Source organism: Acipenser ruthenus, chromosome 3 (assembly GCF_902713425.1).
Source record: "Acipenser ruthenus chromosome 3, fAciRut3.2 maternal haplotype, whole genome shotgun sequence".
Classification (NCBI taxonomy): domain Eukaryota; kingdom Metazoa; phylum Chordata; class Actinopteri; order Acipenseriformes; family Acipenseridae; genus Acipenser; species Acipenser ruthenus.
In genome coordinates, this window is record NC_081191.1 from 88,760,684 (window position 1) to 88,784,316 (window position 23,633).

At 37.8% G+C, this 23,633-nt stretch overlaps 1 protein-coding gene across 8 annotated transcripts in view; it reads right to left on the bottom strand.

The window, feature by feature from the left end:
• LOC117394774 (RAB11-binding protein RELCH homolog) overlaps positions 1–23,633 on the bottom strand; it is a 64,815-nt gene that overhangs the window by 32,648 nt on the left and 8,534 nt on the right. For 4 of the 8 annotated variants that reach the window (XR_004543425.3, XM_033993324.3, XM_033993323.3 and 1 more), the window contains exons 2-11: positions 14,181–14,270; positions 8,683–8,754; positions 8,514–8,569; positions 7,725–7,838; positions 6,806–6,997; positions 6,529–6,620; positions 6,084–6,386; positions 4,350–4,425; positions 2,809–2,904; positions 1,812–1,835 (exon numbers count right to left, since the gene is read on the bottom strand). Coding sequence is in view for 7 of the 8 variants with exons in the window: in XM_033993324.3 (XP_033849215.3) it covers positions 1,812–1,835; positions 2,809–2,904; positions 4,350–4,425; positions 6,084–6,386; positions 6,529–6,620; positions 6,806–6,997; positions 7,725–7,838; positions 8,514–8,569; positions 8,683–8,754; positions 14,181–14,270 (1,115 nt within the window). In the remaining variant the exon portion in view is untranslated. The remainder of the gene's footprint in view (positions 1–1,811; positions 1,836–2,808; positions 2,905–4,349; positions 4,426–6,083; positions 6,387–6,528; positions 6,621–6,805; positions 6,998–7,724; positions 7,839–8,513; positions 8,570–8,682; positions 8,755–14,180; positions 14,271–23,633) is intronic. The other 4 variants (XM_033993326.3, XM_033993325.3, XM_034921070.2 and 1 more) reach the window with 3 other exon arrangements.

Consider the following 23,633-nt stretch of genomic DNA (forward strand, 5'->3'; position numbering starts at 1 on the left):
GTAAGACTAGGCTTGTTTACCTTTTACACTGAAATCTTGATGTCTAAACTTTGTAAGGAAAGAAAGAGGAGCCTGTTTTTTCCCTTTTTTGGTTTGGGTTTGAGAATAGCAAATATTTAAATGTTCATATAAAATATATGTGTCAAACTTCTGAGAGAGAGAGAGAGAGAGAGAGAGAGAGAGAGAGAGAGGAGAGTGTATGGGGTACTGTAAATATTTTTTTAAAAGATGACATTACTTTCCATGCAGTTATTTTTGCATTGGTAGTGAATGGATAACTTTTTGGGTACCACTGCACTTGTGGGACAAACATTTTTGAAGAGGGGACAGTTAACCATTCAGGGATACCAAAATGTTTAGTAAAGAAGGGTTCTGCGTTGAAAACGGATCACATCCGTTTGTCATTAAAAGAAAATGGATCCCATTTTGTTGTGACCTGCTCACTGACATCATTGGCATTGAAAAGGGGTTGATTCAGGGATATTTAGTAAGCAAGGGAACTGAGATGGAGTAAAACAGTCAAAAAGTGTCCCAAGCACCTTAAACCAGCAGGGGTGGTTGAACATGGAGTCTCTAAACTGCCCATTCAAAAAACAGCCTAATAATAATAATAATAATAATAATAATAATAACAATAACAATAACAATAACAACAATAACGTTGTTTCTTCATTTTATTCGGATAGATTTTCAGCCAACACTTGGCATGATGTCTCTCTGATTCAGCACTCTCTCTCAAATAACTTGCACGGGGAGTATTGCTTCAGAGTGAACTACTGCCAAAAATCAAGCAAGTCAACATAACCATCAAGCAATCTTTTTTCCAGTTGGTGAAAAACAGACATCAAACCTTTTTGAAAGAGCACTTCTGTGAAGACTATGCTCTATAGCGCCACCTGGTGTTACAAATCAGCATGTTAAATGTTACTTCCAAAACTTTTCACAAATTTGTTAAGTACTGTATTTTGAAAATATAATTAACTGTTAAAGAAATTAATTATAAAGAACATCAATAAAACACTGCTAAGGAGCAAAGCACTTTCCTAACCAACAGCTTTGGTAAACATCAAATACAACAGTATGTATTAATAAAGTAGTTTAAATATTAGACTGTTAATGATACTTATTTTGATAAAAGCCAAGCAAAACATGTTTTCGCCCTATACTATAGCTTTTTAGGCAAAATTAAAACATTAATACATTAAACATTTATTAAAGCATGTTGTCTGGGTGGCAATGTGAAAAAGTAATTAAAAATGGGTTTATGGAAAAGCACACTGCCGAGCAACAAATACTGTAGGCCTCCTGATTATTAAAAGAAACAGATTTATTTTATTGATTTACTTTTTAAAGGCTGCTATTCGCATAGCAGCAGCCCTATTTATATTTACTCCTAAGGTTAATTGCAAGAAGGAGCAGTTGTTTTTTCATGCTAGTTTTATTCCATTACAAAAAAGCTTTGGGGGCATTTCAGAAAACAGTTCTGAATTGTGTAATGTTACAGTTTGGTGCATATTTATGGCCTGTTATGCACGAGCATTATAGGTCATTGTTGGAAATAAGATTTTTAAACATACTCATATACCATTAGTTACAACCAATTTTAACCCTAAGGTATCCTTGTAACTATACCATGATGTAACACAGATATGTAGATGTGTGTTTCAGTGCATAATATGGGCAGCATAAGTCATGAAGCTTGAGGTTTTCGGAACAAGAAACTGGCCTACAGTATATAAAGCAGTAAAATAAAAGCAAAGCAGTTAAGCGATCAGAAAAACAGCAGTAGCATGCAGTTCCATTTCACTCACCTGACAAAGATGCACAACCATTCTCTGGGAGCAGAGACGCATGCAGAAAAGTAAGAAGATGATTGAAAGTAACAGACTGTCACAAAGTGAAAAATGAACATAGATGAAACCAACGGTCCAGATAAGCTGCGTACCTGCCACATTAATGCATTAAAAAATCCCAAATCCACACTAAATTTTAATTTAATGCGTAAAAATATGCATAGCAATTTTGCTGCACAGCTTGTCTGCCTCCCCTCCCGCCTCCTCTAAAACTTCCACTAACATCTCCCAGAATACAAGGTCTTCAGTTACTAGGAAACTCTAACCAAGAACAACCAACCCAACTAACATTATCCAATCTCTGGCTAGCCCTGTTGTCTTTGCAGCCAATCACAGTAAGAATAAGAAAAATTCAAAGCTACACAGGAAGCGTAAACACCCCAGTCCAGCTACAAATCCAACTGGAACCATCGTCAGAGGCAACCACTAAAAAAAAAAGGTGCCTATAATATTAAACAAACTGTATTATGACTTATTAATGCATTTCCTTATTTTATTCACATGTATGGCTTTATATTGAAGTTTAAACATGTTCACAGAGTTTAAGAATTGAATGTTAAAACAGAAGTAACGTAATTAATTTGCAGTTAATGTGATTGACACCTTGAAAAACATGCGCTGTGCCAATAAAGAACCTCATAGAACACACGCGTGGTTGTACAGTAGTTCAAAGTATCATTGTAGTTAAAAACGGAAGGCTCTTTTTTAATGCCTACTCAATTACCATTAAAGATTGTACAGTATTTAAAAATCGAGAGCACTCATGACTTCAAAGTAATGTTGCATTTTACCCCCTGAAAATACATTTTACTCTCTCAGTGTTAATTAGAGGGTAAGTTACTCACAGACAAAAACTTTATCTGGAGCGCTGGATGAAACATTAAAAAAATAAAAAATAAAAAAAATAAACAAAATCAGAAATCTCAGAACGAAACAAACAGTGACTCGTAATTACCTCCCGTTTCGCTAGAAGCACGTTGGGCACGATGTGCGGTAAGCAGCGGCCCAGCATCAGCGTGACGCTCTCTTCACTGTCTGCAATACGGGACACCTGTGTGGGGCAAAACACAACCTGGTCTGTACTAGCAAACTAGTGATACGACAGACTTATCGAAGCCTTTTGCCGATTTCATATACATAGCTTGTAATGACCAAGACATTGTTGTCTACCTCTCATCAGCAAAACAAACAAACATTCTCACAAGCTTCTTATATGATTTGTTAATTAGCCAGTTGGTTTCCAGACTATGTACTCAGTATGATATACAAAGAGCCCATGTATTCCCCATTCATTTCCTGTTACAACTAAAAGAAAACCTTATAAGAGCTAACCATGTTTTTCCCATGTTTTCACTATGTATTTATTGAGTGTTACTGTGGTTGACCATTACTATACATTACCATACGTCTCTGGGATTTACCACGCTATCACCAGGCTTCATTGTACTTTGCTGTGTTTTGGCCATGGTATAAACAAAATTAAAACAAATGTTTGACTACAAGTCACTGAAGACATTATTCTTACTGAATGCTACATTCTGTCTTTTGGCATTGCTAAAATCATCGAATGCATTTTGGAACAGGTAGCATCTCGTCTGACCTTGCATAGTTTACTATGGAAAGCACAGAATGTGGCAGCAAGGATCAGCTGGGGTTCTACCAGGCAGTGCATGTATAACTCAGGTACAATGGACTTCACCCAAGTCTAACAATTTTAAAAAAAATCAACAAAACAAAATAAGACTTGAGAATGTGGTTCTGTTTATGAGAGGAGAAGCTACAAATATATCATTAGTGCCACAAGGGGGAAGACTATATCCATTCCTTTATATCAGCACCGATAAGCCAAGAGCTAAAAAAATAAAATGTATAGGTCTCTTTTATTGATCACAAACCTATTTCGCTAAAAAGCATAAACAAACATACTGGCCAAGCTACGTGGTCCAGTGGTTAGGTTCAAGTCTGGGCGCAATGATATCCTGGGCTGGTTTTTAAAAATCCGATGAGTTAATAATCTCAGATGACATTTTTACAGTTTTTGCAAAATATGTGAGTGATTGTGAGTGCATTTCGTAAAACACATTACCGTCAGCGAACTTCAGGGGCTTACTACTGCTTTTTCTTTTAGAGGAATCACCAGAAGCACATTAAAAATCTAGACTATGGACTGTGGAAGGCATGATCTAGACGTGGATGGCTTTGTCTACATTCCTTGTGTTTGATCTAATCTTTATTACAGGTCAATGGTAAGAGTAGAAAGGGAGTGAAAGAGACAGGAAGTTCCAACTGAACAACCGGTCGCAGGGACTCGAGAACAGAAGTTAAAGAAAAGCAAGTTCAGAACAGAAGGAATAAATCACTGTGCGGATGAATACTGCTGCCGATGTTCTTTAACCAAATAAGTAATAACCTGTTTATTTGAGATTCTGCTTTTATTTTGTGTTCATTGTCAGTAGCCCTCCTTTTTCCAGTACATAATTTCTGGTACTTGTTTACCTCTGAGCCTAGACGACTGTCAGCTGACATTCGACAGAAAGACAGCAGCGCTTGATGGAATGCAGGGGATAGTTTCCTGTAAACAATCAAAGAGGGATTGTAAGCTGGGAGCTGTGCGATATGGCAATGCTTCTTCACAACATACTTTATAACCTGCTCTGCATTCAAAACACTTGCAAAAAGTCTACTTGAGGAGCTGCACTTCTCTCCAGATAGTATCAGTAGCGTTACAAACAATCACAAAATGTCTGGCAAAGGACCGGCCATATTGTAACTCTTTGGTGTGGCACCCATGAAGAGCAGGTCGTTCTGATAAGGGGAATGCTTTTTGTTGCTGTGTTATGGGAAACACCAGGCGGCAAGGCACTGTGCTTATCTGTAGGCCATCTGCATGGTGTTCCACTCATAATGCACATTACCAGTATATCGATTTCCTTTCCCCTCAAACGTAATTCACCTCAAGTGAAACTGGGAATTGAAACCCAGAAACCCAGCTGTGCGTTTGTCTTCCTCTTTTGTCACAACAAGGATATTGTTTCTGAACCCACTGGTATACCACATCTGTAGGACGCTTTTAAAACGTTCATGCAATAATACACGTATTGCTAGGTTGTCACTGAAAGTGCATCTCGGGTGACAAGCCTATTTATCTTGAGATTTTGTATTTGCGGATGTTTCAGTGTACTGTTGCATGCACCTCAGTACAGCACAATAAGCCAGAGCAACAAGACTGAATGGATTATAATTAATTCATATACTGTATATACATGTTAGAGTAGCAGAGCAGTGTACAGTATATGCTGTATATTCTTATATACAGAAACTGATCACATATTATTCCCTAAACCTGCATAGAAATGAACCTCTAGATTTTAAAGCATGTTGTTTAACAATATTTCTGCATTACTTTTAGCAGTTATTTCTAGCACAAAAGAATGCAATTCATGACAGTTTAGTAGTTAGGAAACTGCTGCACCAACAAATAAAAGCAAGCAGCTTTAAAGGACATTCCCCCGTTATCTTTCTGTGATGCTTGCAAGCAGCTTTAAAGGACATCCCCTCTTACCTTTCTGTGATGTCTGCACCCATTCAGAGTGGTTCTTGTTGCAGTTTTTGTCAAAAGTCTGTGGCAAGGTGCTGTGACTAGAGGTTCGGTGCGGTAAGGTGCTGTGACTAGAGGTTTGGTGCGGTAAGGTGCTGTGACTAGAGGTTCGGCGCGGTAAGGTGCTGTGACTAGAGGTTCAGTGCGGTAAGGTGCTGTGACTAGAGGTTCGGCGCGGTAAGGTGCTGTGACTAGAGGTTCAGTGCGGTAAGGTGCTGCGACTAGAGGTTCAGCCCTTTGTTTCTCTACAGTAAAGCAGTAATCTCCAGCACCATATAGTGTGCAGATCCATATTGCCAGTAAACACAGTATAAAATACATTGGAACTAGATGGCGCTGACTCTTACAGTAATTCAATATGAGCTACATATGTCTTCCACAGGCAACAGGAACTGAAGAGCAGCTCCTGAACTCAAGCATCCTAAAATACATAACATTGCAATGGTGGTACTGCTTAAGGGCTCCCAAAATATACTCCACTCCCAAGCACTGTTAATACAGCAGCAGATGGTTCAACTGTTACTAATGACTTGTGTGGAGCCTGAATAGTGTACACTCAACCAGGGCACCTTGGTTGCCCCATTATAATAACACTGTATTTGTACATCATCTCTCAGATGGTAAAGTCCTACCTGTTGGGTTGATCGAACTGTACAGATGCTTTGCTCCGGGATGCCTGATTTTTTAACTTTGTGTAGTGTGCGGACAGTGTTTCAGCAGTAGGGAGGTCAGAGTGTGTGTTTGCGTTAATCCCAATGGAATTAGGGATATGATCTCGCTGTGCAGTTCTGCTGACCGCGTCAGGGCCTGCGATGTCCAGATACTGTCCGTTGTCAATGGGGTCAGGGTGAGGCACTTGATCTGACGCTGGCTTCCCTGATTCTGATACAAATGATGGAGCAGTGAGGTTCTTTACTTTAAGGGCATCTATTTCACTGAAGAAAAAAAAAAAAAAAAGTCACATTATATGTTTGTATAAACACATTTATTTTTGTTTCCAGGTTTAACATGCGATTAAAAACCACTTGCTTCCCCCTCAACCCCTAACCCCCACGGAAACAAAAAAACAATACCTACCCCTGAAGCTTTTTGATCTGTTCAGCCAAAAGATGCTTCTCGCTGTTTAAGAGATTGATCTGGTATTCCAGGTCCTTCACTACAATGCTTTGCTGAAATAAAGACAGAGAGACGAATTACTTCATAATGTAATATTTATGAAATTACAATACTTTGTGCTCTTATTTTTTTTGAATTTTTTTTTTTTTTTTAAAAAGAGTGGTATTATTTCTCTCTAGAGCTTGTGAAACCCATCTTGACTTTGGTGTGGTGCTTTCCAATGGCTGGTCTTTGTTACCTGTGTTTGCTCAGCAGTGTGAAGGGCCTCTTTGGTGGTGGCGAGAACCTCAAGCTCCCCAAGCTTCACCCCGACAGCAGCGTCGACCGCGTCCCTGGAGGCAGTCTGGTGGCTCCCGCAGCTCCGGTAAAGCTGGAGCAGGTCTGGAGGCTTTGGAATGTTCAACCCGACATCGTCCCACAGCTCATAATCCTGCATACACAAGGCCGGGAATACAATGGGAGGTAAAGGATGGCAGCAGAGAGATTCCTTGTTTTAACCAGAAAGAACCCATTCACTTGCTCCAATTTGGGGAGTTTAATGAGGAATGGAAAACATTCAGGAATCGGGTTATTTAATTCCACTCCATATTAATGTGGCTTGGAAGGGATGGTCACTCTGTGCAAAAGCTTTACAAATTACAAATGTATTATTTCAACTTGTATAACATGAAAGGGAGGTTTTGGAATTATGGTTTTAAACATACATTCTCCTACTTGCATTAAAATTCAGTGTTTTTTTCAAGAGGTCTCGTCATTTCACTGCGTTTCCTGTACGTACCTATGACGTGAGGTCTCGACATAATTGACGTAATTGAGTCTCTTAAAATTAATATGATACACTGCAGCTTTCTGGTCATGTGGGCTCCCATTTTTACAGTGGCACAACACAATACGAGAGGTACAGTAGGTTTTGTTTGGCTTGGCATCGAATGGTTAAATACTATAGCTTTAGTATCAATTTCACAATTTTCATTGTGTAGTTTAACTTTACATACAAATAGGTTTCAGTTTCTTTGTTAGAAAACTCCCCCCCCAATAGCCTTTTAAGTTCTAAAGCCAATTGCTCGTCGGAATTGCCTGCTCAAATACTGTATTCTGCCTGATAAATCCAGGAGTCGCACACGCACACGCACACACGCACGCAGCATCACAGTTACCTGATCGCCATTTTCATCGGAAAACGTGATTGCCGAGAGTTTGTAATTATTCTTTAATAAATATTCATTCACAAGAAAGTTCAGTGCTCTTTTTTCAAGAGGTCGGATTGCTTCCTGGAAGTGAAAAAGAAAGAAAAAACCAGACACACACATGAGGATAATACTCAAAACATTTAATCAGTATAATGGGTATGCTTGTTTGGCACCTCAGCAAATTCTCTCCCAGTTATTAATATAGTGTGCATATGGCACATGCCTTACTTAATTATCTCATTACTTCCCAAAAGAGATTCCTCAGAAATAACACAGTTTACAGTCTGATTTGTGACTATTTATTACATTATTATTATTATTATTATTATTATTATTATTATTATTATTATTTAAATGTTAACTTGTACACTTGCATAGTACAGGGGATTCTTATAGCTTTAGGTAAATATACTATGTTTTTCTCTCCAGAAAAATAAGATATTGTAGACCTCTCTCTGTCACACAATCAGCCCAATTTTGAAGTTCTACTGGAATTAACAGAGAAGAATAAAGTAGTTTAACTGTATAAAATGATCATTAAAACTTCTCAGAACAATAATCAGCTCCTTCCTGTAACTAAGCTGTTGTTGGACTCCGGTGTAATCTGACACAAAAGAACCCTGGGTTTTATTGCTCTCAGAAATGTTGCATTTGTACCTGCTTCAAAATAGGGCCCGCTGTCTCTCTCTCTCTCTCTCTCCAAAACATTTACATGCTCTTTACACAAACAGACTCAAATTGTAAAAAGATTCTCACCTGAATTTCAGGAATCGATTTATAATTCTTTCGTTCCTGTGAAGGAACTTCGCTCTCTGCAACAAACAAATAAAACAGAGGTTTGTATGCACCCATGCATCTTCCAGCCAGCACTTGAGCAGAGTTCAAAGGAGAAAGACTAAAGAAGTAAAAGTATAATGTACGCCACCTGCTGCCCGAGTCAAGTTGGCACGAAGGGACTGAATGGTCTCCTTGGCTTTCCGTAGTTCAAACTCCAGGACTGGACAGGGAGTGGTTTAAAAACACACACAGGCATCCAACCAAGGAAAGGAAACAAAAAATAAAAAAAGAAATAAACAAGGATGGGCATGAAAAAAAGATAAAAAAAGAACGGTACAGTTTGTTTGAAATAAAATAATAAAAACAAAATATAAGAGCACATGCAAACTATGAAACTCATGAACGCATGTAGCAGAGGTTACTCAAAAGCAGAATGGTGACAGTTTTTCCATATGAAGAACAACACTTTAGCTCAATATTACCATCAACGCTGACAGTTGTCTGACACAGGATTTTAAAACCTAGTAGTCGATTCATTTGGAGGGACAAAAGCTGAAGTAGGCCAGATTGTACTGGTAATTGATACAACTGACAGAAACACAGAATTGCGAAATATAATGTCGCTCACAGCCAATTGCATTTAAATAATGAACAAGAATCAAAATCAAGGGAAATGCCAGGTACTAAAGATTAATTTGGTCACGGCATATTTTTTTTTTTTTTAATTGACTATTTATAGCCAATTTAATTTTTAGTTTTGGGTCAACAGACATACAAGAATACTGGGTACAACACTCCAAAAGCAGAATTGTTAACTTTGATATGAAAGTTATTATACTACTGAATGACATGTGGAAATAAATAACATAAAATAAAACATTCCACCTCACCCATGTTGCTATTAAAAGGGTATATAGCTAAAACAAAATATTAACTTTATTTTATCCTTCCCTAACCATTTTTGAAGCGGTTTCTTTGAGCTTGTTAAGATTCACCTGGACTTCGTTCAACAACATAAACATTTGCAAACATTGGTTCTTTTGTTGCACGAGAGCATAAACAAACAGACTGGAAAGTAGTGTGTGGCAGGCTGACATAGTTTTCATTTATATGCTGTAAAAGGCACAATTTCCAACCCCCTGTTATCTTTCTGATACTAGCTGAACAGTAGCCTTTCTTGTGACATTCTGTTGGCTACATTCACAGTTTCTAACTGACTTTACTGTTCAAAAGAGCCCAGGGTGGTGCCTCTGAGGAATGTTATAACTAAGCAAAATGACATTTGAAGCTGGGGACAAGCAATTTCCTCCCCAGCATTTCTTCCACATTCCTGTTAAATTAAAACTGTACTGGAGGTGGATTTGAAAACAGCTGCTCTTTAGCTATATTATTCCTGCTAGTGAAAATGAATAAACTACTTCACATTCTAAACTTCAGTTAAATGTATTTTGTCCACTGAACATTCCACCAACTAAACACCCTGTCTTGCAACGTTCCTTATTTGGTATGTAGAATTGCAAAATGGGAGGGGGCAAAAGTAGGCAAGGCCAATTGGAGGTACTGTACACTTTCTATATGACTGCGTACACTTTTGGTTTGTTCCAGACCATTTCCAAATCCTGCACACACCTACTTCAATGCACTAGTTTGGATTAAGTTCAACAAGCTGTCAATAGGAATGTCTATGTGTCTGAGACACCAGGTATGGCAGCTGCGGCGGAACGGAGTAGATAATATTGTGCAGAACATCCTGGAATCCGCTATCCTATTTCTATCCTATTTTAGACATGTAAATTAACTTCATTTAATGGTTCACACAATTCTCTTTTCTGCATTGCATCGAACTAATGCAGAGGAAGCTTTAATTAAGACTATTTGGAGACTATTTTGAAGTGCTCTTCAAAAAAGCATGACAAGTACAGAATACTTTGCATATATCTGTGCATTTAATGGATCTGCAGCGATGATGCTTTAAACAGGCTTTTAAGGTTGTCTGAGATAATCGATGAAAATAATAATTCCTCATACCGTTTAGACTTAACTAAAAACATGTATACAATAGACAACCATACTGTGCAAGCAGTAACAGCCATGTCTGTCTTAAAATGTAAATTTAAAAAAAAGATTAACTTTAAATTCCTAAATATTTTGTATTGATAATGATCTACAGTATCACACTGCAGATCCAAAATGCACAAAATGAGAAACAAAAACAAAATGAAACAATTTAAAAAACAAAAACACAAAACAGCTACTGCTAGCAAATGGATGGCTAGCTAACATATGGTGTGTTGTCCAGTATTGGAAAGAGAAAAAAGTATCAGAAAGCCAGCAAAACCCATATCAGACGGCGCAGTAAGGACAGGAACACAGGAGAATCATGTGCAGCATCTCTTTCTTTTTCAAAGGTTGGAGTGGAGGCATGGAAGCACCACACTGCTTTCAGCTACTAACCTGAACCACAGGCTCTCTCCTCTGCTGCATGGTTTCAATACAGTACTAGCTTTCCCAATTCCATTGATTAATACCGATACCATTGAACTGTGCAATTAGTATTACATAGAATTACATTGTCCTTGTGAGCCCCCCCCCCCCCCCCCCGGCCGCCCCATACTTACAAGATTCAGGATCACCTTCCATAATTGTCAGCTTAAATGAGAGACCCAGCAGCTACAATATAACACTTCTTACTATTAATCAACAAGTGAAAGGGCTACAAAGATGATTTCGCAGTACCACTGAAACCAACTGGAAGCCACTAAAAAGGCAAGCATGAACTCCATTAAAGATAACATTTTATATAGTACAGTAATGGATTATTCTTCAAAACACATATATAAAAAAATATATATATTTTTTTTTTTTAAAAGGAACCATTTTCAGCTTGCCTCAGGCTTTTCCAGTATGATTTCCTGGTTGCTTGAACCATTTCTTGTGCGACAGGATTTTCTTGCAAAAATATTATTGGATTACATTTTGTTTTTTTAAATAATCTCCCATCATATGCAATTCATTAGAAACCAGGCCAAACAAAACAAGTGGCACTGCAAATTAATTAGGTTTTAATTCTAGAAAAGCATATCTTAAAAGGCTAAATGTATTGCATCACTAATGGGGACGTTACTGGACCCATGCAATGCATTCTGTTACTCTACAGAGTAGAGGATGCTCCTGTGATTCTGCATTCCTATAGGATGAAGCAGAATTTGTTTATTTTTTAAAACAGAGAGTGTAGTCATAATGTTAACCAGTTAAAACCTAAAATATGAAACCCTACCGGTTTCACAGACCCTGATAAGCACTAATTTTGGACAATCTAATGATACTTTCGGTAAGGTAGTGCAAGACTAAGCTAATTAAAGTCTGAGAAAGCAGATGTACAAGTACAGCAGTAGTCATGTAAACAAGCCTGGTAGGTGCAAGAAAAACAGCTTCTGTAGCCTGGATAAAAAGATATCAGTCCACCACCAAGGCCTCTCTCAGCTGCTCTATCCTGGAAGCGGACAAGACCAAACCCAGGATTTAAAAAATAAAATAAAAAAAGTGTGGAAGGGGGCAGAAACCTTCCTAAAAAAAAACATTGACACCCACAATATAGAAAATTGGCAGGGCACACAAAGGCTTATTGTAATACAGCATATGATACTGAAACCGGATGGAAGGAACAATGTGACTCTGCAAGAGGCATCTGGGAACCAATCAAATGGTTTCTTCCATCAACAGCAAACCAATGGTGTGTTTGTATGGTATAGGACTTTCTGTTTGTAGTGAATTTAAAAGAAGACATCTAAGACTTTACTTGAACAAGATTTCAATAAACCTATGAACATGTTTGTATTTATCAATTTTAAATCAAAACATTTGAGAAGTTTGTATGCAACAAAAATCAGCCTGATAACTGCTATGAGTGTCAATGTTACTGTACAGCTTATTGAATACAATTATGCACAGTATTCAAATGCAAAAAAGAAGACTGGCATATACTACAATACAATGACTGAAATCTTAATGTACTCCAATGAATCATTCAAAGAAGAAGCCTTTCCAACAGTGCTTTGACAGAACCATGCCGTACAGTCTCTCCATGTAGCCATCAGACGTTTTTGTTTTTTTGAAACTGCTTCTTCATGTTGTGTTTACGGAAACCAAGTATATTTAAAAGTGCAATGCTACTATTAAATGATAAATCCCAGCAAAACAGTATTTAGGAAAGAAAAAAAAAAATCAAAAAGGATTTGGACAACACTTGACAATAAATTTCTTGATTCCCTAAAAAAACCTCATCTGCAACAGCACAGACAAAAGAGTAAGTCAAAAACGATATGGCCATTGTCCATGTGAATTTAAAATATCGGGGATGATGTTTATCCCTCTGTTCTGTGTGAACACTAATTTTCTTTTAATACTGCTGAAACAACACCTGCTACAAAAGATTAACCCCAACCTCTGTTACTATAAGGACAGACAATGCCAAAAAGGGAATACTGGTGGTTGATCGGATTAAGATAATCACTTCATATCAAGCATATTTATCCATTTATTACGTGTAATTCAACTTGTATTCACAATCTCATCTCATTAACTTACTCCAACAGTTTACTGTTCATTTTGATTGTCCTTTCACTATAACAAACCCCTCGATATAACGAACAAAAGGCTTGGACCCCAACAGGTTTGTTATAGCGAGGGTGTACTGTAATAAGCCTGTAGATCTGATGAATTCAGCGGTCAGTCAAATATGAATCCCGGGGACAAGTGGAATACAGATTTATAGCATAGTGTGTTTTTTCGCCCTCTTGGAGGATTCAAATTGGTAATGTGCTGCTCCCCTAGATTTTTTTTCTCAAATTGATTAACATGTAAGGGTTGGTGACATGATTTAAAACCTGCTAGTACAATACAGAGTGTAGGATGTGAAAACCATTTTCCCTTTCCTCCACTCTCTTCACTTTAAGTGAAGAGTATTCATCCAGAGATAGATGCAGTATTAAGATATCTTGTAAATAAAACTAGTTCATTCATTGTTACCATGTGATGTGCTTACTACTGTCCGTATACTTGAAGGAAAGACAACAGCACGAAGAACTGTACTTTAGTGTAAGTCAAGCAGACAAATATTTAGGTAAATGTTGCCTGAAAAAAAAAAAAATACTCAAAAAAGTGTATCAGAAATATCTCAGTATGAGGTGTAAGATTTACTGCATATCCCAATAAAGTGCCTATAGTGCACATATTGATTGAGCTATAGTAACTGTCTGAATTATTAATGGTTACAGTCTCTCTTAACAGCAGAAATTTGAATGCAACTCATATAAAGCTGGGAAAATTAACACCAAGACCTCTGAACACAGAAAAGAACACAACACCTAAAACAGTAAATTACAAAAGCCTTCTGCCAAAAGAACTCCCATTCACGACAAAGAAAGGTGCTTCTAGAAGGCTGTGACGGAAATGTACTTAGCTTGTGGGTCTTAATATAACACTGTAGCCTCACTGGACTTGCACAATTGATATGATTGTACATACAGTACATGTGGTGTATGCATTTATTTTTTATATTGATCTCTACTGTATTTATTTATTTCTTAGCAGATGCCCTTATCCAGGGCGAATGTACATATGACACTTTCCTGAATTGTTGCTTACCTGCCACACGCTCATCTGTCTCTCGGTTGCCATCATCAGAATACCGTGCAAAGTCCAAGGAGTCCAACGTGCTGATGCTGCCGGCTCGGTCTGAAGAGAAAGAGACACAGCTATCAGATTACAAAGGCAACTAAAATGAGGTGCGAAAAGAACAGCACGGGGGTGGGTTTCCTGTACAGTAATGCAGCAAGGGGCACAACACAGAAATGAGACGGGCCCGTCCCAAAATGTGTTGTTCCACCCCAACAGACCATTAAAAAATAACTCCCACCTGAAACTACTGTATATTTGTATTGCTAGTTTTTTTCTATTTATACAGTATATGCTTTTTGAAATTACTTGTACTAAATGTAATAAACTAAAAGTCATATACGTATAGCCAGCCAATGTATAACATTCCCTTCCATCCCCTAGCAAACAACCTTACTGTACTTTCACCAAGCAAAGGGCATTATGAGAAGCCTGTTGAAATAATGCCGTTTACATTCACTAATGAATGACTCTTAACAATATCCTGTACCTTAAGGACTATTTTAAGGAATGTTTTGTTAAGGAATTTTTAATTCATTCATCGCACCTATAGTGGGTCCCCCTAGGGGACAGATTCAGTGAGCACACTGTCAAAGAAGCAAGTGGAATTGGAACTGCCTGCAGCTCATATCCCTGGCTGTGTGAAGAGAAATGGTGACAAAAGAATAGCACAGTGCAGTACTGGAACACGCTGAATGCCTGTGAATTAAGAATCAATCCAAGCAGTGTAGCCTGTGTGTCTCACTGATACTGTACTGCAGTACCTGGAAAATTGGCTTTTTGAATAAAATTGTGTTTGCAGTATACAGCACTTCTGCAGTATGCAAAATTGGATGTTATGTTTTTGTCCTGCTCTAAATCATGTCAATTTTCCAGTAGCCAGACAAAATCATTATTGGACGAGATGGAAGACAGGTAATGGAGTAGTCGTACATCCAAACTCTATCTGACATACTAGATTCTATTAAATTAATCAAGGCCTATTTATAGAAATAAAACATGGGCTTGTCCTTACTAATACATACCACAGGTGATCAGGATTTACTAGAAAGGTCTTTAATAAAACACATACTGAACACAGACTAGGCCTAATTGCAAAGGCATGCATGTTATCAGAAACTCCTGCATGGCCCTGGCAAGGTTTTCTTTGTAAAATCGATAAAAGATCATGTCATTTTGTAAGTATACACTATATTAATTTGAAAATGTAAATTAAATGTTTGTTAATTTACTGATAAACCCGTTAAAAGACACTACTGTGATCTGCATTTCATTCACACAGCAGTGCAATACTGTACATCAGCTGACAGTAAACACATCTTATTAAAATGCTTTCAGTTGAAGTAGGTAAAGACAGCTGCCCAAAGCTGTATCAGGAGATAATTGCCCAAAGGCAGGATAATAAAAATACAGACAGGAGCACGGTTTTATAAATGCAATGATGTCAGGAATCAGAGGTGCCCAGATGAATTTATTTGAATTAAAATGACCGATAAGAACAGGTAAGCTGTATAATTGAAATGGATCTGCTAACACAGTAATTGCACTTCCCTGTTCACCACTCTTCACCAGAAGGTGGCAGTAACTTTTTATTAAGAATTTGAAACAGACCTCAGGCAAAACATTGCAAATGTAAGCTAATAGACCTAGACATACTTACTGTTATGAAGTAGACCAAAGTGGACTTACAGTTGTATGACTATCAAAACCTTTATGAGTTACAGATCCTGCTTTTTTCTGGGCCCTGCTGACTTTGGTACTGAGTGCACATTATTATTATTATTATTATTTATTTCTTAGCAGACGCCCTTATCCAGGGCGACTTACAATCGTAAGCAAATACATTTCAAGTGTTACAGTACAAGTAATACAATAAGAGCAAGATAAATACAATGATTTTGGTTCATGCATATCTCCTGATGACATCACATCTCCATGGCAACCTCACTATACTCAGGGATGTAAAGGTAATAGGTGTATTGGTGGCTGTCCATCACTGTCACTAATAATATTATACGATACAAATGTTTTCCTTCCGATTTGTTAGGCCTAAAGCCTGATGGCATATTTTTTCATGCATGACAAGTAAACACAGAAGGTAATACAGCACAATATAAAATTAATACAAACTATAGCATGTACAGTAAGCTGAGCAGTATACATTTGAGAAGAAAAGCCAATTAATGCCTCAGCAACTTATCAGCAAGTTACAGAAACTCTAGAACCTGAAGGCAGGAATTGGATACTTCAATGAGATTTGAGGAAACACTTGCCACTGTGACAGAAAGTACAATTTCATGCTCTGCATTCCAGATTAGTGGCGTATCAGAAACATTGCCTCCAAGTCAAGTCTTGCACATACATTTCACTTGTGTCACTGCAAGCGTTTTAAAAGTAGGCCAAGTCAGTTGAGCTGGCCAGGGAAAAGACCACTACAGTAATATAGGAAATCTAGGAGTGTAATAAGCCATGCCGTGAAGACTGTCAAACTGTAAAAAGTACCTTGCGCTACAACAGAAAATTCCAATGTCTAAAAAAACATTCCTAACCGATCAAGAGCCATTTATTGGTGGTTACTGCTAAAAAGACAAAATAAATAAAACACCTTAGACATTTTTTGTAAATAACACACAATAAACAATTTCATTACTGCCAATAGAAGTATCTGTAATTTCATAATACAATTCACTAACACAGTATTAAGCTACTGTATGGGTGTGCTGGGACAAATATCCAAATCTTCACTGCAAAAAGTACCATGTTCATAATTAATTCCTATAACGGAATTAAAAGACTGCATCAAAAAGATACCATGCAAATGCAGCCAATGCACATATGCAGTCTAAAACAAATAGTATGTTCTAATGTTCATCTCCCTTAGATATATTTATGGGGTACCTGGTCTTTAAAATTAAAAAAAAAATTTTGGGAGGTGAATAAATGCCCCAAACGTGCCATGAAACAAATGACCACCATCTTAGGGGTAAAACAGTATTTTGGCTTTTGGGCCCACACAGTAATTGGACTTGTCTGTATTCATCAGACAATACCGCAGAGTATATTTAACCTGTAAATCAGGTAATATACAAGTCCTTTAAGCAATTGTGGCCTTACTATAAGCCACAATAGAATTGCCAGATCGATACTCTGCCCTTTAAATTTAGTAGGGCTAATTCTTACTTCTCATTTCAATGTACTGCAATGAAACATTCCTCTCTCCTACAGTACACATCCATTTCTTGCAAAGAAGCATATCTGAAGGCTGTATTACAGTATGTCTGATGAGAAATACAGTAGATTGTAAAAAACCACTATTTATCCTTGTGACTGTTTGGTAGCAGAGATATTATCCTCATGGGCATTCACGACTGAAAAGTTAAACCACACAAAGACACACACGATTGTTGTGTTCTGGCTCTCATTGTATTGTGGCTCTGATACTTGAAAGGCTGGGTTTCAACAGGCTGTGATAAGAAGAATAGAAAACAAACAGTTTAATGAAATATAGCAGATGGCTAGAACTGTCATATTGACTACTGTGTAAACAATGGAGTGCTGCATCACCTTGGAACCAGGTTCACACAGAGCAGTGGGTGCCGTGTCATGGTGGACTGCAGGAAGCTAGACAAGGCCACAGGAACTGGTTATGCAGAGCTGTGAATGAGACTCAATTTTTAAAGCAGACCGAGTCATTGCAGGTTTGCCAGCTTGTTTCTGACACAGAAGTCATCCAATTCCAAGGAAACTTCTTACTCTAGTTGACAAAATTGTGTGCCTTTCTTAATGTCTGTTTTGGATTTCCAATGCAATGGGAGTTATTTCCTTTTCAAATGTGCAGCAGGATTGTAATGAGCAATTCGTCCCACTATTACAGTTCTACCCAAAATATTACCCTATCACTGAATCTTGTACCAACTTGCCAGTCACTGTACAGCAGCAGTTGCTTTTCATTTCCTAGAACTGACCATAACAAATCAGTTTTGTCTTCAGAAAATATATAAACAATGCAACACCTTCTTTATATTATTGTATTCCTGTTTAATTGCCCGAGACATTTTAATGGACCAGGATGCTGAAATTATATTTCAGGTAGCTGGCCAACATGACCCCATTCACCTACAGTAGTTTTAGAAATCTGACTTACTGTTCCAAGAATGCAAACTTCTGTAAATGGAGTTAGAACATAGATGTAAAAACCTTGGCTCATTCTCATTCCATCTCATATTGTCTGCAACATTTCAGCATGTGTCTTTATTTATAGCAGAAACTTCAGGTTAGCTACTGTGTAGGCCTTGCATCTTACTATAAGCAAGTCAGGTTTCGGCCAAACAAGCAATCTTTATAGTTTTATATTTTGCATTTGAAGCATCTACTATCCCTTTAAGTTTGCAGATCTAAGGACTCTTGTGTAATTGTGCAGGATAAATTAAATCATTTAAAACATATTCCACATCTCTGCAGAACCATCTGTACCACTATAGGAAATGATACATGTTTTCACTGCTTGTGCTGAAGGATAAGAAGCAGGGAAGCTAAATATTTACTGCATATTAATTATATTCATTCAAATGAACACCAATTGTTCTATCTTTGACCGATATTGGAATACTGTTGAAAAGTTTACACAGTACACAAACACAAAAACAAAACTTTTATTCCTTAAAAAAAAAAAAAAAAGGGGGTCGACAGGTTAAAAACCTACTGCTAATAAATTTAAATTAACATTTTTCTTTGAGTAACTCTTTGTTAGTTTTGCCTCTAGAAATTACATCAAAAGTTTATTATACAAGTCCAAGGCGGGTTTTTATTAAAATAAATACATAAATAAATTTAAAAAAAACTTTATACAAGGTACTTCAGGAGGCTGGAGTGTAGGTATAATACAAAATATGTGTTGATATTTTTGTTAAAATAAAGCTCCAGTAAATTCGAGTTACTGTACGTCCTTTGTTGTATAAATAGAATAGCACACCCAGCTGAGCTCCATATAGAAACATAGCTGACTGAGAATGGCACGGCATGATCAACTCAACACGTCAGGCCATATTATCCAAGAGTTTACTTCAATCTTTAATTAACTCCTATTTTTATTTTTTATTTTTTAATGAGAAAAACACCTTTTGACTTTACTATAGTATAAAACATCGCTGAATTTTCATCTATCAAAAAAATAGGAGCTAATTAAAGAATGGAATAAACCGTTTGAAAAAAAAAATGAATTGATTGGGAGTTATTTTTCAGAACAACCTCAGGTCTTGTATTTGGACAAACCCAGTTTTGATAATAAAATAATTTACTAATGTTTTTTGGGGTCATGTGACCTGCCTCGTGTAGATGTATCTCCATGAAGCTGAAGGCAAGAAGAATTTAGAAACCAAACTTAGATGGACATTACTAGTGAATGCTCGAGTGTTACTATTTTTAACATGCAAGTTAGTTGCTGAACAAAGAACACATTGTGTGCATTCCCTGAGAAGGGGAGAACTGTGCCACACTCATCACACCAAGTCTGGGGCTTCATCTGTGACACCTTTTCTCCAGGCCAGCACAGTTCAGAGTCTGCAGTGTTGAACATCCCACACAATTTGAGTTATTTTACAAGGCATCTAGGGCCTGCAAAATACAGTAATTCCTAGAAATACAAAGCTAATGAATGAAGTCTAAGAAAAAATAATAATCAAAATAGTTTATTTTTTTAAATGTTTAAAGGAGCACTTATGTTTGAGAATTACAGCACTGTAAATAGGCCAGCACTTCATAAACCTGCACTGAAATGTACCCTTGACACTGCTATCTAAACAAATCTGAACAAGACCTTTAATTTCCAGGAATGTGGCATTTTGTTTCATAAAGGCACACCCACTGTATACAAGGTAAATGTCTAATACAGTACATGCAATTTCAGCAATATTAGAACAATTACAAGATCCATCTCACTACCACTTGGGTGTGAAGTATTGCATAAAAATCTAAACTAATTTCAACACTAAAAGAAAACAAAATAGTCCATACAATGAATGGGAGAACAACCAGAATGTCCACTTCACAATGGTTTTTGAGAGAATGCAGTAAAACCAGCTTCGCAGCCAGGATCACTAGACTGTACTTGAAGAACCCTTTACTATTCAAAGCAAACCATACAGGACAATAAACCACCTTGTACCTTGAACACAACACCTCAGCTGCAATTATACCAACACAGGACTAACCTGTGTTGGGAAAATTAAAACAGGACTTGCCAGATCCAGTAAATCATTCACCACAGGCCACAACAATCTTTGTAACCGACTCTAATCTTGACTTGGCATTCTCAGTTTTCTGAAGAGGTTTTCACATTCCACCACAGTGCAGAATCAATGGAATGCTAACTCTGGTGTGCGTTCTTTAACCAGTAAGGTTACAATTCAACACTTTACTCAGTACACAAGTCTCACTGGATATTACTGGCTACAATGTACAATACAGTGCGCGTTCACATAAATATTGTATAATGAAACTTATCAAGCTTTGGAGAAACTTGTCAAGCTTTGTTAAAAAATAAAAAACCTCTAGAATGATGTAAATACTAAATAAAATTAATCAGTATCATAGAAGAGTAGCTCACCATGACTTATATTAACAGTAGTGTTTTTTTTTTGGTTTTTTTTTACGTACGTCTAGACATAGACGAAACAGAAACACCTCCCCCGAGAACACTGCCAGTCAGGTGGGCTGTAGGGCCATGTGTGGAAGGGTAGGGGTATTCACTGACACGGGAGACAGAAGGTTTTATTTGCAAACACCGCACAGGTGCCCAGTTTTATTTCTTTTTCTTTTTTTTATTTATTTTAGCCCGCAGAGGGTGCTGTTGTCTGTGGTCTGTATACTGTCGACAGTAAAACAGGACCACGGGGTTACCAATTCAGGTATACCGTTCCGTGCACATACAAGTGCTCGAAAATAATAATGAAAACAGAAGGCGAAAGAAAAAGGGAAAATAAAACACAGTAATAAAACTACAAACAAAAGTGCTGCTTACGCAGTGCCCCCACTGCTGCTAAGCCGGTCAGAACGAGCCTCCGACCTACGCTCAGTATTCCTATACACTGGGGTGGCCAGAGTTCCCCGTATAGCTAGAAAATGTCCCCTCGGTTACGTAATTATTTCTTCTGTTTTTCTTCAAATTATTTTAAGGCAGGCTGTTTTCCCCAACCAGGCTTGCCTGGTCCTTGTCTTTACACTGACCTATTCTGTCAGTGTCACAGTTCATTCCCCAACACGGCCACCCGAGTGCACAACCAAGCGTAGTTCTTATGGGCCGAGCAATCCCCCAAGACCCGCCTCTCAGCCACTCAGAGAGAGGGAAAGCACACACACCCTCTTCCCCACCTCTCCGTGTCATCGCCATGACCGACAGGAGGATCCGACGAGACTGCTGCCCTCTACCTGCAGTCCCACGCATGTGTCAGATAGTCAGTCCAGATCCCCCCCCCCCCCCCCGGAAATCACTTGCTTTAAAACAGGAATCAAAGATGAAATGTACTGTATATTCAATTAAAGCACAACATTTCTGTTCAAATTTATCTATGGGTACCTTTTTTAAATTTTCCCCATAGTAAAAGCCTGGCAAAATGTAATAAAGCACAGTAAAAACATGGTAAAGAATAGCTGCGCTTTGTAAAGAATAGCAAAGTATGATAAAGCATATTAATAAACATGACAAACCAGCTTAAACTATGGTAAACACACAGTATAACAACGAGACAAGCATGGTGAAACTACACAAATAAGGGTAAGGACTGCTCAGAGAGAGGGTTGAGGGTCAATGGATACTGTACTGGATTGGAACTTCAGTACAAACATTCTTGTTTCTGGATTTTTTAGATGTTTCTTTGAAAAACAAATGTATAAAATTAAGTCATTTAACACGTAAGGTTTGATATTCATGCACCTGTTATACACTGTTGCTGGTTCCTTCAACAAAGATCTCAAGTTCAGCTTTGTGAAAAGGACCCTCGAGTTGAGATGGACTGGCAGTTACAATAAACAAATAAAGTCAAACTGTGCCCACGCACTGTGGATGGGAAAGTAGACTTCCATAACATTACTTATCCATTGTAATCTGTTTGTGGCTGGCTCATGTGGAAACTTCAGTGCAAATTTTGTACTAGCCATGTTTTGAAACCTTGAAGAACTGGCATTCACATGTTACTGCTAGTAAAACTGCACAAAAAAACAGCTAAAGGTTGAAAGACGGAAAAACAAATCTATGAATGCAGGCTCATCCATGCTGTGCTGCAAGTGCTGCATACAGAACTCCCTCCGTGCATCTGCAACATCACCATTCTGTCACTTCATACAGTGAGAGGACTGACGGGCATCACCCAAGCTGAATCTTGAGCAACAGAGCAAACCTTGGAGAATCAACTTTTCCAGAAATATATATATATATATATATATATATATATATATATACACACACATACATACATATACACACACACACACACACACAGTGACTTCCAAAAATATTCAGACCCCTGACCAATTCTCTCATGTTACTGAATTACAAATGGTACATTGAAATTTCGTTCTGTTTGCTATTTTAATTTAAAACACTGAAACTCAAAATCAATTATTGTAAGGTGACATTGGTTTTATGTTGGGAAATATTTAAGAAAAATAAAACACTTAAATCATTAGATTATACCCAGCATTGGAGTGGCACTCCAGGACCAGAGCTGCCTACCCCTGTACTAGAATTTATTCAGGGAACTTTAGAAACCACACAGGAAATGACATCTCCCAAAGAGGAGAAGGAATCTGGTCTGATCAGAAAGGGCTTCCAAGGCAACAAAAGCAGTGTAATGACCGAGGGGCTGTACCTGAGGAGGGCTCATTGTTGAGTCATGCCTGGCTCTGGCTGGAACTGTGTCCCGTACATGTACTAGCCTTCAGGAAAACACATTCCGTTACTTATTGGATTTGTTTGACCTACTCTCACAGTGTTCATTAGGGAGTGCCTCTGAAATGCAACCAAGATAAATAAAGAGAATGGTTTTGAACTCTACTGCAATGACCTTGTTCTTACAACTGTAACACATTAGAAAGCCACCCCTGTTCAGCCTTCTCACACACATTCTCAGAACCACATCTCTGAGGCGATTTTCATTTTGTAACCCTGTAGAATTTTCACAGCTCTGCTCTTCTCAAGAATAACTCATTGCAGGAGATTCCAAACCATGTTCAATACAATTACCCTGTTGTTCATAGTTTTTAAATTGTCCTTCATTGCAGACAAGCGTGTTAGTGTTGATGCAGTTTGGGTGTTTCTGCATCTCATCTATGCTCTTATTGCTTTGACCGATATCTGCATAGCTCAACAAACAAGGACAGATGCAAGAGATTACAGTATATGCATGGCATGTGAAAGTAAAAATGTGA